Source organism: Gymnogyps californianus, chromosome 2, assembly GCF_018139145.2.
Source record: "Gymnogyps californianus isolate 813 chromosome 2, ASM1813914v2, whole genome shotgun sequence".
NCBI classification, from domain to species: domain Eukaryota; kingdom Metazoa; phylum Chordata; class Aves; order Accipitriformes; family Cathartidae; genus Gymnogyps; species Gymnogyps californianus.
In genome coordinates this window covers 162026829-162041538 of record NC_059472.1, presented here as the reverse complement: position 1 = coordinate 162041538, position 14710 = coordinate 162026829, and the positions used below count along the sequence as shown (strand labels likewise).

The 14710-nt window shown below is 42.3% G+C and overlaps 1 protein-coding gene across 1 annotated transcript; it reads left to right on the top strand.

Annotated features, from left to right (window-relative positions):
• Positions 1–201: 201 nt before the first annotated feature.
• On the top strand, positions 202–9969 carry GORASP1 (golgi reassembly stacking protein 1). Its single transcript, XM_050891361.1, has 9 exons — positions 202–303; positions 2799–2879; positions 3604–3807; positions 4494–4580; positions 4932–5062; positions 5627–5768; positions 6295–6439; positions 6798–6953; positions 7667–9969. Exons 1-9 carry the CDS (start codon positions 241–243, stop codon positions 7948–7950), a joined length of 1293 nt encoding a protein of 430 aa, XP_050747318.1. The 5' UTR covers positions 202–240; the 3' UTR covers positions 7951–9969.
• Positions 9970–14710: the final 4741 nt, after the last annotated feature.

Genomic DNA, 14710 nt, shown 5'->3' with positions numbered 1-14710 from the left:
CCCCCGTCGCTAAGGGCGTCACCGCGTCACGCGCCCCGGCCAGGCCGGCAGGGAGAGGAGCACTGCCGAACGCTTGTTCCCCTCCGCTGCGCGGGGGTGCTGCGCTCGGCGCTCGCTTGCTCAGGCCTGCGACGCCCTCAGCTGAGGGAGCGGCGCGAGGACGATGCTCGTTGCCGCCGCCGCCGCCGCCGCCTGAGCGTCCCGTCCCGTCCCGTCCCGTCCCGTCCCGCGGTGGTGGGCATGGGGCTGGGCTCGAGCTCCGAGGTCCCCGACGGCGGCGCCGAGGGCTTCCACGTACACGGGGTGAGGCGGCCGCCGCCGGGCCCGCAGGGGCGGTTTCGCGGGGGGAGAGGGCGGGAGGGCCGGGAGGGGCGGCGGGCGCTGCGGCGGGGTCCGGCGGGGCGCGGGGTCCCGCTTCCCCCCCCCCCCTCCGCCTGCGGCGGCTCAGGGAGGCCGAGCCCCGAGCCCGGCACGGGAGAGGGCGCTGGGCTGGGGGCGGCGGGCCTGTCGGCCACGGCCGCGGGCTCCCTGGCCCCCACCTGTTGGCTCCTTCCAGGGAACTGCCACGACGGCAGGGGAGGAGCGGCCGCGCCGCTCCCGGTAGGCAGTGGGTACCCGCCCGGCGCGGCCTCACACCCCTCCTGGCGGCTTCACCGGGCTCGGAGCCTCGGCCTGCGATGTCTTGGCTGCCGGACTGCCGAGGGGAGCCTTTCGTGCTGCTTTCGAGGAATTTGAAATGGTGTAAGAGCAGTGTGGCCCTCCCTCCCTGCTCCTCTCCAAACTCCCTTGACTTGAAGATTTGACTGATTTCTCTGCGGATCTTTACAGCCTCTTGGCTGGGGGTTAATTCCTGCTCCAGCCAGTGTTTTCCTGAGGGACTACTTCTCACAGGTGCTGTATGTAGATGCAAATTTGTTGTAGCTCCTCTATCTGGCAAATTGTCTGCACGCACATTGGTTTGAATGCATATCTTGGAGCTTAAAGATAGGCAGAGGTAGTGCTGATAACAGTTGTTGCATAAGTTATTTCATTTAGTTGGTGGTCTTCCTCCCTGAAATAAGAGTGGAAACGTTGTTGCCACATGCTGCTTTCCACTTCATCAGCAGTTTGTGTTTCTCAGTATCACAAGGTGTGTTTGGGGTACAGGTGTTGTTACGTGATCCGCTTTTGTCAGTCTCCTTAACTGAGTTAACTCCATCAGAAATGACTGTTGGTCACAAAATGCCTCCTCCTTTTATGTTAAGTGCAGGACGCTGCTCAGTTTTCTGTACTGGAGGATGATTTTGGTGACCTACAGTATGCAGGTGACAAAGTAATTTTTTTTTCTTCAGGGAATTCATGCAACTTTTGATATGGTGTCATTTTGAGAACCAAATACATACCAAATGCAGGGGTTTTTTGCCGCTTACAGCTTCGTGTGGGAGTCTGTATGGCTTTTAGACATCTGAACAACAATATCATGAGCTCCATAATAGCTTCTATGTAGTTCTTTTTGTGTACGTTTTCATCCTTGACATTGTGTTACGTGATAGTTTCATTGTAAGGCTTCTTGCACATTATTTAGAATTTGGATGTAAACTTTTTAAACCTTTTTAACCTGTGGTTCAGTATAAGCTGGCTGTTTCCTTTTGATGCAGTTTAGGGTTGTGATGAAAGTTAATATTTCCTACTCCAATTGTGGTTACAGTGGTCAGTCTTGACTGTTTAATAATAAAGCACGTGGTTTGTTTTTTTTTTTCTTTAAAAGCTTTTCCTGAAGTAACTATGCTATTACTTATGTATATTTTATAACTTGTATAGACAGTTATGCCAGCAAAAGCCCCAATACCGATACAACTTTATCTATTTAAAAAAAAAAAAAAAGCAGTTTGGTAACACAAGACCAAATATAAGTTGTAGCAGTTTTAACTTTTCTAGCAATGAACTTCTTAGTTTACATGATGCGTGGGTTGTAACTTGGCACTTCAATTGTGGGGTGGCTTTCAGAAGTCAAATATATTGCAGGTTAAGGGCTGTACTGCTGATTTAACAAAAAGCAAAATTAAAAGCAGTGCAAACTTAGCACGTTTGCAACGGTTCCCTTAATATCATGTTGCTTTGTTAGTATACTTTGAAGTGGATATACTCTGCATATATCAAGTTCTTTGTAACTTCTGGTGGTTTTTATCCTGGTGTGAATGCATTTTAATAGGTATTCGCTGTATTTCTTTATTACATCTGTTTTACGATAACTTGGTTATAATGAAATTGAGATGTTGCAACTCTTATTTCTTATGAATCTTTTGTAAGTGATGGCAGTCTTCTTGACCAGTACTTGTGGTTAGCCATGCGTTTGTAGCATACTCTTTTAAGCGTTCCTATTCTAACGTGCCGTAAATTGTGGGAACCTAACTGTAAATTGTGTTTATTTAAAAAATGGCTGTGATGTAATTGGGGACTCTCAATGCGCTCAGGCTATTAGTAGCATGGAAGAAAATCCTGAAGCAGCACTTTGAAAACTAAGCCCTTCTCCAAAGTCTTCAGTGTTTAATAATTCCATGCTGTGCACTCTGAATCACAATACTTGTGTCTTGTATGGGGTTCAGAACCTGTTTTTTACAGCTTCATTTGGACATTTGTTGTTCATAGTTTTAGAAAAATAAGTTCACAATTGTGGGCTGCCTCCCGAGGTCTGTCATTCGGTGTCTCATCTCTGGTTCAACTCAAAAGTAACTATTGAATCAAGTGTAAAGATTAACATTGTCACTTAATGTAACCGGAGATCAATGTATAATAAAAATAAAATGTGTGTTTTGCAGGTTCAAGAAAACTCCCCAGCTCAACAAGGAGGACTGGAACCTTTCTTTGATTTCATCATTGCCATAGGACACACTAGGCTTGTAAGCCTCAAATGATTTTATTGCTTCCCCCCCCCCCCTCGCATGAAATATGGGTATTGTCATGATGAAAGGTAGAAGCCAAAGCTGTCGCAGTAAAGAAAGCTTTTCATATTGGACATTGTATATGGCATTAAAAAGGTAAAGTAAAACTTGGTGGCGTTCAAAGTCTCCTCTCTGGCTGGATCCAAATTTGAGGAAATAGTCTTATTTCTGCCTTTAGTCACCTTAACTTCTTAACAGATTAACACGGTGTTTATGATATTACTCATTCATGTGTATTTTCTTCCACAAGGTGAATGTTGAACTGGTGAGTCAATGGCAAGAGATCAACACTTGTTTAAACATACTTGTTTCAGCATTTGATAAAACATGAAAAAGAAGGACTGGGATCAGAGGCATGAAGTAAAATGTTGCTGCTTATTGTTAAGACTACATAGTTGAGCTCTAATATTGCTGATATTAATTTAATAGCAGTTATGGAGAACAGGGATCTAAGTGATGAAACGGAGTAATAGTAAGTACTTATGTAAAGGGACACGAGCTGACAGTACTAATTTCTTTCTAATAAAAGAAAATTGAACTGCTGGGACTGATGGTGAAACACAGAGCCTAAACTTTGACAGTTTTGGTTCTTTGTATTCAAATTCCGCCACAGGCGTGGCATCTATGTTACACGTGCAACTAGAAATAATGTTAATCGTATATCTCTTTCTGTGCTCTACAGAATAAAGAAAACAATATGTTGAAAGATCTGCTGAAGGCAAATGCTGAAAAAGCAGTGAAGCTGGAGGTGTATAATATCAAAACAATGAAAATAAGAGAGGTGGAGGTGATCCCCAGTAACATGTGGGGAGGACAAGGTCTTCTTGGAGCCAGCGTGAGGTTCTGCAGTTTCCAGGGAGCCAATGAACACGTGTGGCATGTTTTGGTGAGACAGAATTCTTTGGTGGCTCGTCAGTGTTTATACAACCTTGGTTTAAAGCGTAATGTTTAGAAGGAACTTGTATGTAGAAGTACAATGCTGAAATCACGCAGAAGAAGGGTACACAGTCTTGAAGGTTTGTCTGAGCTACTTGAATAGGGACAAGTAGTGGGTGACTGGTAGTGTTGCCTGTCACTATGAACAAAAATAACTCTATCCCAGCCGGACCAAATAGTGTGTGATGGGGGGAAGGTTTTTTGCCATTGATTCTTCAACATAAGACGAAAAGCAAAAAGATTCCGGCCTGATTGGTTTCTATGTGTTGGCTAAACTTCCTTAAATTAATATTATTGTTACAAAAAGCACCAAAAATTATTTTAAAATTAAGAGGGAGAGCTGAAAGAGTAGAACTGAATAGGAAAGACTGTTTGTTATGTATCTGGTTGTTTAAATAAATGCAACTTCTCAATATCTTCCAAGTATCTCATTTTGCATTGGTAGCATCTTGGTCTTTCTTATTCAGCATGTTTTACAATATGTCACACCTAGATGTAGACTGTTCAGGGACTTCTATTTTGTCCCATAAACAAAATATTCTTTCCTTCTGTTGTTTTTGGAGTTAGCTTTCCTTTTTGATCTTGGGGTAGTTTATCCTGCTGTGAGCACAGATGACACACATCATTCTTTCACAGGATGTTGAACCCGCATCCCCTGCCGCTCTAGCTGGTCTCCAGCCGTACACTGACTACATTGTTGGATCTGATCAGATTCTTCAGGAGGTAGGGTGCATGTGCCTTCAAGTAGCGATTGTCTTCATGCCTGCCAAGTGTATCTTGTAGGGTATGGGGTTTTTTATAAATCTAACTGTGTGTACACCAAATGTTTGGGCATTTTGGGAGGTTGATGTTTATGACAGATGCTTTATGGTTGAGGTAAAGATTATCTTTTCTTAATGTGACAATAAAAAAAGAGTTGCCCCTAAAGATCAAACTACACTAGTGAGTTTTAGTCTGTCTCTGGGTTTTTAATATCTCACGTTGAAGTAAATAACAACGTAAAATGCTAACTTGCTTTCAGCTCCTTGTCTTGCACATTTGAGTTTAATAACTACTACTTTCTTTTCTTCTTAGTCAGAGGATTTCTTTTCACTGATTGAATCCCATGAGGGGAAGCCGCTGAAGCTGATGGTTTATAACACCGAAGCAGATTCCCTTCGAGAGGTAGTTGTGACTCCCAATGGAGCCTGGGGTGGAGAAGGAAGGTACTGATCTCCGGACAGTCACTGGCTGATGACAGGTTATATACTCACTGTAAATGAGCTCCTGTTAAGAGTATTATCACTATTGATGACAGCTTGTTGTTTTCAAGTCAAGCCTTGTTTCCTTACACTTGTCACACAAAACTTCATCTTTCTGTAAAAAAAACTAGCTTAGAACTAGGAATTAGGCGTGTTCTGGATCTAATCCTGTTTGAGTTGAAAACAATGGCAAAACCTGTGTTGACTTCCCCTAGCAGATTCACTAGCTACATTCTCATAGTGAAACACTCAGGTAAAGCAAGAACAAACTCCACATCAGGTCAGATTATGTATTTTGTAAAGATATAAAAATAATCAAGTGAAAGCTAAGCTATGTATGTCTAAATGTCAGTTGCAGAGTGCTCCTTGAGTACTCCAAGTAAGTGAAAGAAATCTTGCAGGTAGGTATTTCTTGCTATAGATTGAAGACTCAAACTCCTTTTGTTTTAAAGAGTCAAAATTTAAAACGCTTACTAGCTTTGTTAAGAACACCTTTTTTTCAAGTCTTGTTTTACTTTTCTTGTACAGTTTAGGATGTGGTATTGGATATGGCTATTTGCACAGAATTCCAACACAGTCTATAATATCGAAGAAAAAGCCAGAAAGCAAACCACCTTCACCATTACCAGAAGCTGGAACTCCTGTACCATCTACTAATGGTTACACAGAGGTGCGTAAGAAATAAGTTCCTCTCTCTGGCATGTTCTCTGGAGTTACAAAATTTTCTATTTGTTGGAACATTTCATAATACAGTATATTTGAGTACAGCATACAGTTTGCTTGAATGAAATGGAGTTAGGTGAAGGGAAAGTGAGAGCTGATGATGCTGAGCAGATGACAGCTCACCAGTGTTGGCCGATACAAATTTTTGCCAGATATTTTCTTCCTGTTTTGAAGACTTGCATACTACAACTGTACCAGTCAATGAGAATCACGTTACAAGATGGACCCTGCTCACTAGGAAATAAAATACACCTACAAGAATTAAGTGTGGACTGTTCTAAGAACATACTGGCTTTAAAAGGCTACATTGGAACATGTCCTAATCGGCAGCTTGACTATCAGTTTCAGCATTGTAGGTTCTCTCTGAATTCGTGTACTTGGAGACTGAGGCAGAACGCTTTCATAGGAAGGTCGTCTTCAGGTGAAGCTTTCAATATAAAAAGATGCTTTTCCTTCTTACTGTGTTATTCCAGACTCCATTATTGGCACCTACTTCTCAGAGTGACAACTCTGAAATAGTTACGAGCTTGGATCATTCCACAGATCAAGAGATGAGTGGTTATTCACCAGAAAGCTCACTTTCTCCTCCTCCCCCTCTCCAGAGAGTTATGGATCCAGGTATATTTTCTTAGATGCTTTTTTCAGCAATTCTTTAGAGGACACCTAAGTAAACTAATAAGGTCTTAAACAAGTTTGAGACTTAAGTGCAGAACTATGAGCATTGGTGGTTGTTTTCCTTGAAGTTTTTGACTTCACTGGATTTCAGAGCTGTAGAATTCGGGTGCTGTGAGCCTGACTGAGGTTAACATTCTGCAGAAGTCCTTCCACTGATGTCAGCTAACATTTAGGTTAAATTTATTTGCATTTAGCGGGGAGGGGACTTCACTGACTTCAGCCTGGATATAACATGTCTTTTTGAATCTAGAATTTTGTGTTATATCTAAACCAGTACTGTAATATTTGCTTTCTCCTTCAGGATTTCTAGATATGTCTGGTATTTCATTTCCTGAACTCACTAACTTAACAAAAGTGTCCAACATGTCTTCATCTGCCTCCTTCAACATGCCAGCAGCAGATGCTTTAGTAGGCACTGGAAAGTTAGTGTCGAACAATGACGCTTCTGCTTATTTTGGTAAGTGTACTCAAGAGTTCCTTTAGGCCTCTGATCTCATTTCTGGAATGGCACCAACTCATACCTGCTCAACAGTATCATGCTTTTTGGAAATAAGCCAATTTTTAAGAAAAATCACAAAGGGGATTGGCTAAAATGAGATGGAAAAAGTAGCACAAATCAGGTGTAGAAGTGGACAAAAACTAACAGTTTTTATAAGATTATAGCATGTGCGTCTTTTTCTTTAAATGAAAATGTTGATGATCCAAATTAAACTGACCTTAAAAGTAGGTATTTCTAAAATCAGTGTAAATGAATTTTTGTACCACAGGCTTATCTTCACAGTTGTAAAGTGAAAACAAAACTGCAGTCATCTTAATAGTGACTTTTCTATTTTAAAAAAAAAAAAAAAAAAATCTTCACATCATGGATGCCTTTCCCTTGTAGAAGGTGGGGTGACTAAGAGTTGTAACACAAAATAAACCATCTCTAGCATAAGAATACAGCAGACCAAATTGTTCATGGTCTTTAGAAAACCTGCTGGCACCATCAGATTTTCTGGATTTGGGGAGAACTGAGTAAACACAGCCCATGTATTTGACAGTTGTGAGTCTGATTATGTGCCTGCACGAGGTATCTCATTCAAGCTGATTTTTCTAGATGTATGGTAAGCAGAGGCACTGTCTGTGAGCCTGACAGTTTTTGTTTTTTTACAAACTGTTTCCATTTCCCAGAAAACGCCACAGCTTTGGACCCTGAAGATGTAACCATGTATTCTGAAGGCTCAGTCAAGCAGCCCGAGTTGGATGACTTACTGCCTTCAATTCCATCTTTACCTTCTTTTGCTCTTCCTAATGAAATTTCTTCAAAAACAACGCTAGGAACTGATCCCGATAACCAAGAAACAAAGCTGCTCGTAAACAGTATTGAGAGCTCGTTAACCACTACTCTGGTGAAACCAGAGGATGAAGCAGCGTGTGAACAGAAAGAAGAAGCAGCTGCACAAGATCATGAATGAAATGGATGCTGCTTTTGTTTACAGACTGCCATATGCTGTAATCCTACAGCTTGGAATATTTTTCTGATCTTGAAAGAATTACAGTTATTCTATTTTGTTAGTGTAGACAATATTATAAAAGAAATCATATGAAATACATATCCTATTGTCTTTTCCAATCATTGTGTAATGGATTGATCTGTGTTCAAACTTTGAATGCTGTCCAAAATCACCAAATTAATGGAGAAATTAATGCAGACACAAGTTGGAGACTGGCAAAACGTCAAGTTCCTGAATTCACGTTTGCCTGCAAATGCTTGTCAATGTATTTATGAAGGCACTCTGCCTGAACAGTGACACTTAATGATGATTTTCTCAGCATGATTGACAGTATTAAAAAAAAAAAAGTATTTATGGTTTTGACTTGTTAGAAAGCTTTTCTAATGGTACGCCTCAATTAGACAGTTCTTGTGACTTTCAAGGCATTTCCTACCCCAAGATATCTTTATTCCTACTTACTACTCTGCGAACTGTTATTTATCTTGTTTTAGAGTCCCTTCTCTGTAAGTTATTTATGTACCTTCTCTACAACTAGTTTTGCAGGAAAGGAAGTACTGTATGGTTTGAAGTTGCAGCATATAGATAGGACAAAATCGTGTTGGTGGGTCCTGTCATTCACTTCAGCCCTTCAATGGATCATGTGGTGGTCTCACAGTTTAAAAGAAAACAAAGGGGGGGAGGGAATTATGATGGTTATTTGAAACAAACTGAAGTCAAAGATGATTTTAAGTCAGGCCTGTGTGTTTTCAGGGTGATTAACCTTTACAGTGGAGTTGAATATGTCTTGGTTTCTGTAGTGACAGAGAAAGAGCTTTTCTCTAGTTGTGCTTTTCTATTTACCCATTTCTATTTTTATATGAATCATTGTAAGTTTAAGACACGGGGATGGACGTGGGTGCAGCAACATCTACTGCTTTTTGTAGCTTTCTTGGTTTGTTTGCACTTGTGTTCAAATAGCTTCTGAATGTAATGGCAAACATGAAATGAACAATGAAAGAAATGTAGGTGCGTTGATACCCCTTCAGGGCAGTGATCTACCATGGGATTTTAAAGCTGCTGATTGGGAATAACTTCACTATAGCTGGTACAGTTAGCGTGGTGAAAATCCTTCATAAATTAAGAGAATGGGGTACAAGGTTAGATATATGTTTAAGCTATAAACTCGAGTATACTTAATTAGACAGTATTGGGCTAATTTCCTTTTTCTCTGCCCTTTCTCCTGCTCTGTTTCGACATTGTGCCCCAGGGCGATCAGTAAGCGAAATGACTGACTAGGCTGAAATCTAGTAACGGTGCAGGATGGGGAGTCCGGGTCACACGGATTTGCCCGTGACAGCTCAGCTTCAGCAAAAGGGGGCAGGCGAAGTTGCAACACAAGAGGGGTCTGCAGAGGAGTACACCCTTACATAAAGTCTGTCCTTTATATTCCTTCATCTCTGTTGTTAGTCTTAAATACTGTTTTCACATAAAACACAGTAGCTCTGAACAGGATGCTCAAAATATCTTTTGCTTTAAAGAAGAATGCATTAAGCCCTCACTGTAGGTACTGGAATTAAGAGATTTGAAATCTAGTCTGCTCAAGGGTCTGTTAATAGCAAACAGATTTTTTTCCTATATTGCCAAAATAACTTTCCTCTCTTCTTTCCCCACCGGACTGCTACAAGGATGAACAGCCAAACACTAAAAATAAATGTCATTTAAGCTATTGGTCAGTTTGTTTGGTCTTGGAGCCTGATGCCTGAGGACACCTAGGTGATCTGTTTGCTTTTTTTGTTATTTAGGACTGTTTCTACAGTCTTACACTTTGTGTAAGGTGTAAGTCTAGTCTTACACCTTTGTCAAAACTGTTTTTAAGCTGGTAGTAGCTCGTTTAGGTGATGCTGTACCATAACCACCCTTTAGAAATTTAAGAGCGGGGACTGTCAAAACTCATACTAAGTTTCAAATGTCGCAGTAATAAATGGCTCAACACTCCCGGCAGTCTGTGTCCAGCCTACGTTATGTTAATTGCCTCTTGGAAGGGGAGGTGGGGAGGCCTCAGGTATTTATGAAGACTTGATTCTTTTTTCGTAATATCCAAATGAACAATGGTCTAACGTACCCATTTAGAGAACCAAATAGAGAGTTAAACCTCTAGCAGTAGTATGTTGTATTCTCCTAACCTGTAACTTTATCATTTAAATGCTAAACGAGGTGAAGAGTTTAACCTCCTCATCAAATTCCTTTTCACCTGACAATTTGGAGACTACCTTTTGAGATGCCTGAAGCTACCTCCCTGCTGAAACAGAGAGAAATACAAGGTACTCTTTTACTTGTGGGTGCGGAAGTGAGAAAGCTGATTAGAAGTTCTTAGTTTCAAAATAGAACCTAGAAAGACCGGTAGTGTGGCTGGACTCAGAGAGGATCCAGTTCTCCTGGAGGCACAGGCCTTCCTGCCGTCACTACAAGCATGGACAGCGGGAGAGCCATCCCCTCTGATACAGAGTGTGTGCTGCAGACCAAGCCGGAGCATTTGTGATTCTCTCGCTGCTGCTGCTGCCACCTTAATTTGAGGAAAATTCAGGATGGGAATGACCAGGTACTCCTGCTGAAAGCAATGTACCTCATAAGGCCTGTGAGGATAGGCCAGTTCTGAAATAATAAAGGTAATATTTTGGTCTGAAACAAGTAGAATGGCTGTGAAGACAGAGCTATCTTTGAGTGAAATGGCTTGAACGGTCCACTTTTCTATCTGGGATTTGAAACAAACAAAAAACCCAACAAACTACAATCAATCGGGTGCTGTCCCGAACGGTTCCTGTTTCCAGATAAGTGGGAGAGCTGTGTATTACCTTGCTTGCTTCTGTAAACTTTGAGGGCATCTATAAACTCAACAGTGATAGTTCCTTTGCAGACACAAGGAGGATTATCTCAGCAGTTGTCACGAGGAGGGCAAAACAGACAAAGGGAGGAGGATGTCACCTCAGAGTGCTCTGTACTAACTTTGGAGCTTGGGTGCAGCGGCTGCGTAGCTCGACGCTGCGCCGTGGTTCGGTATGGCCAGACACCATAGGATAAGCTTCCAGACCTGAGATGCTCTCTAATATTAATAGTCAAGCCTGAGGACATGAGTCTGGCAGACATGAAACTCAAGGAGGCTACCAGGAGCTCAAGCATTACAGCAAGGATTAGGCAAAGCTCATCTCCCCTGAGCCATGCCTCTGCTAACCCTAATGAGCCAGGGCACCCGGGTGCTGCTGGTGGTTAAACACAGGATGGGTGCTCAGAGAGGCAGCGGGACCTCCATCCGCCCAGCTACTCACAGCTCTACTCAACAAAGGCTGGAGCAACTTGATCAAGCCTTGCCCCAAGCAAGGCTAACTTCAGCGGGTTGGACCAAGCCCTCCCTTCTGATGTAAATTACTTGATTCATGGGTACTTTGGACAGTAGTAACTCTGTACTAGGAATGATCCTAACCCCCCAAAATCATGATAGGGAAATTGCCATCCTAAACATGCAAATCTCATTATTAACAGCAATATGGATGCTGAGCTAATTCCAGCTGAACTTGAATGTGTGAACGAATATATTTAGCATCTCTAAGGTGAACAACTGCTGGCAAGAACTGTTGAAATACCAAATTCAGGCAGTGATGACTTTGTTTTCCCTCTGAAACTTTCACAGCAGGCTTGACAATTTACTGCATCTTCTGCTGTACGACTCTAGGCTATGTTCAGAAGCTGCTCATCCAAGTTGTCGCACTTGACTGACCTTCTCTTAGCTGTAACTGAGAAATGCTGCAGGAAGATAGACTGCAACACTGAGTAGAGATCACACCACTCACACGTGTACTGATGGGCTTGAATTATGCGTTTCCAGCTGCTTGGGGGTTCAGAATTTAATCTCACCTAGCACTAAGGATTACAGCACTAACTGGGGAAGCGGGAGACTTCAGCTGTTCCAGCAGCCCTGTGCTCCTGCACCATGAATTTAGCAGAAATGGAAAGCAGCAGAGGCAGCCTCCCAGGGAGAAGCCTTTAATTCTGCATTCCCCTCAGCACCCTTACCCTTCTCCATCTTCCCCCGTAACTGGGCAAATATTTTCACCTCCAAGCAATTACGAAAGAACTCGGCACCACTGCCTCTGGCTGTTAAGTGAAAGCAGCCACAGGTTACTCAGTGCATTTGCTTTGACTGTGCTAATCTGTTATTTCCCAGGCACTGCCACTAATGTCCACACATCCTCCCTCTTTGCTTTTGCCTTAAGCAAACACTAATCTGCGTTGGTTCTGCTGTAATGGCAATTTCAAAGCAATTGTTTGGTTTAAGTTACATTTCTAAGCTACAAAAAGTAATGAAGCATTCACAGTCCCATGAAAAAGATGGCTAGAAGAGTGTCACAATATCCTCAGAGAGGGATCAGACATGTCCCACCCAGTCTCTAATCAGTACCTCTGCTCTGCATGGTGTTTGTACAGCTGCTTACAGAAAAACCTCCACCACAGTACAGGAAACTATTTTAGTCAATCACTTTCCTGATATTTAAGTGTGCATGTGCTTTTAACAGTTCTGTTATCTAGCTGGGTGGTAACTCCACCTGGCTCTGTGCAGGAGCCATCAGCACACCTACAAGTGTAAGATCATGTGCTTAAACATTGATGCTAAACGTCAAGTTCAAGAAATTTCTAGGGATGAAGTCTGAATCAAATGGAACCTCTGTGAAAGAAAAAGCAATGCCTTGGTGCAATGTACTGGCCAAAATCTGGAGTACTGTAACTGGATGCATGCGTTAACAGTCACTCTGTGCTTCACCTTTGGCAAAGGCATTCCCCTCCCCTTCCCCGGCACCTCCACGCTAATTCACCTCAGCAAACCGACCTCTGCAACTTCCCTCGCTCCCCGAGTCAGCAACTCTCAGATCAACATGTTGAACAGACGCCCACACTTCAGCTGGCGTGATCTGAACCATGGGACAGCCGTTCTCCGAGCAGCTCTCCACGCTGCTCTGCTCAAGACTGAGCGAGGAGTGCGCTGTCAGGCACTCCCCTGGTTGCTCCTCTCCCATGGAATATGGGCAACCGAACTAATAAATCCTAAGTCCCTTATTTTCCCACCACTTGGCAATGAGGTAGAACTACATTATCATCTCCTGCCTCGGCTTATTTTGAGTATTTTTTTTTAGCGTTTCTAAAAGTTAACGCTAAATCCTTCAAGCAGTTCTTCTCTTCCTAAAATGATACTTGCACTTCAGCTGCAACTACTGAGCCTAGCTCTCCTGTTCTCAGCACTACCCCACCTGAAGAGAAAAAAATATTTGCCCATCATAGACAAATTAAATGTTTTTCTGGGAGACAGGTTACACTACTAAATACTAGATTTACAACTCCTTTCCATTATGAACTTGGAAATAAAAAAAACCAAAACAAAACCCCCACAACTTCTACAAATCAGCAGCTTTTCCTATGATTCTGGCAAACTGGAACTCTCTCTCTGTTCACAATGTCCCACTGAGCTGTGACTCTCATATTAACTCCTTAACGCTGTGCAGGGGCCTCTCCTGCTCTTGCCTTCAGGACTCTTACAGACAGCACAATTCCAGAAAAGGTGACAGAAATGAAAAGGGAGTAGCAAAAAAACTCCTCTCGCTTGACATTCCCTCTCAGACAGATGCTGGGAGCCTCTGGGAACACATTCGGTCACTGAATTATTGCGTCCTCTCCGAGAGCAGCGCAGTTGACAGTGCCCACAGCAAATGCTTTGAGCATTCTGCACTGGCATTTTCAGCATCAGGAAACCCAGCCTTGGCTTCCCATGTGTCTCTTACAGGGCTACAACCTTTCCGCGTCCAGAAAACTCAGTGCCAACTGGCACGAGTCACTCGTAGCAGGGACGTCTTTCTCATGTACTACATTGGTGTTAGCACAAAATATTTTCCTAGTACAAAAGCACGCACTGCTCATGTGAACAGCATGACTCGAGCACATTCTCCACCTCAACAGGATCTCAGAGCTTGCATTTGAAGGCTTGCATGCCTGCTGAATTCCTATATCCAACCATTTAACAAGATCAACTTTACGGGATTTTGTTAAGGCACTGCCGTTTCTTCAGCCATTCCGTTACTTGAGGCTTCAAAGGACTTTTAATGGTTGTACTACAAAGGACTTCAATGGCAATGGTCCAAGCTCTAAAATTGCATAATTGATCCAATACACAAAACAACTGGAAAATATTTTAACTAAAGCCTTTTATTCTATACAACTGTGAAACATCATTTACCCTTCTGGCATTGCAGACTCTTCTGTCAATCTTTCCTGAAACTGTGTTTCGGGATGGTTAGAAAGAAAAAAAAGAAGAAAAATTACAACCTTGGCTGATTTCAAACAAAATTACTGGGAGCAATTCCAATGTATACAACGGGACAGCAAGACAACCAGGGAAGAAAAAAAAAAAAAACCAAACCCCAAACAGTGCCTATTGGAACAAGCATAGACCCTTGCTCTTAATAAATACAAGTCAGGACAATTTATCAATAAAAGTTACAGTTCTGTTTAACCATTTAATTCACAAATACCACTAAAAATGTGCAGTTATAGCACAATTGTGTCAAACTGAGCATACACAGAAATGGGGATTAAAAACGGAAACTGACTCTCAAAAGACAGGGAAAAAGACATGCTAGCTTAGTTCTGAACCATGTTTTTTGTTATAAGCAATGAGTTTGTTTAGCTAGGTTAAGAGTGC

Bases quoted from the DNA above. Each gene is read 5' to 3' on its own strand.
- GORASP1 (XM_050891361.1), top strand. From the start codon at position 241: ATGGGGCTGGGCTCGAGCTCCGAGGTCCCCGACGGCGGCGCCGAGGGC. The intron at 3,808-4,493 runs GTGAGACAGAAT...ATTCTTTCACAG, and splicing joins AACACGTGTGGCATGTTTTG to GATGTTGAACCCGCATCCCC. The intron at 6,954-7,666 runs GTAAGTGTACTC...TCCATTTCCCAG, and splicing joins TGACGCTTCTGCTTATTTTG to AAAACGCCACAGCTTTGGAC.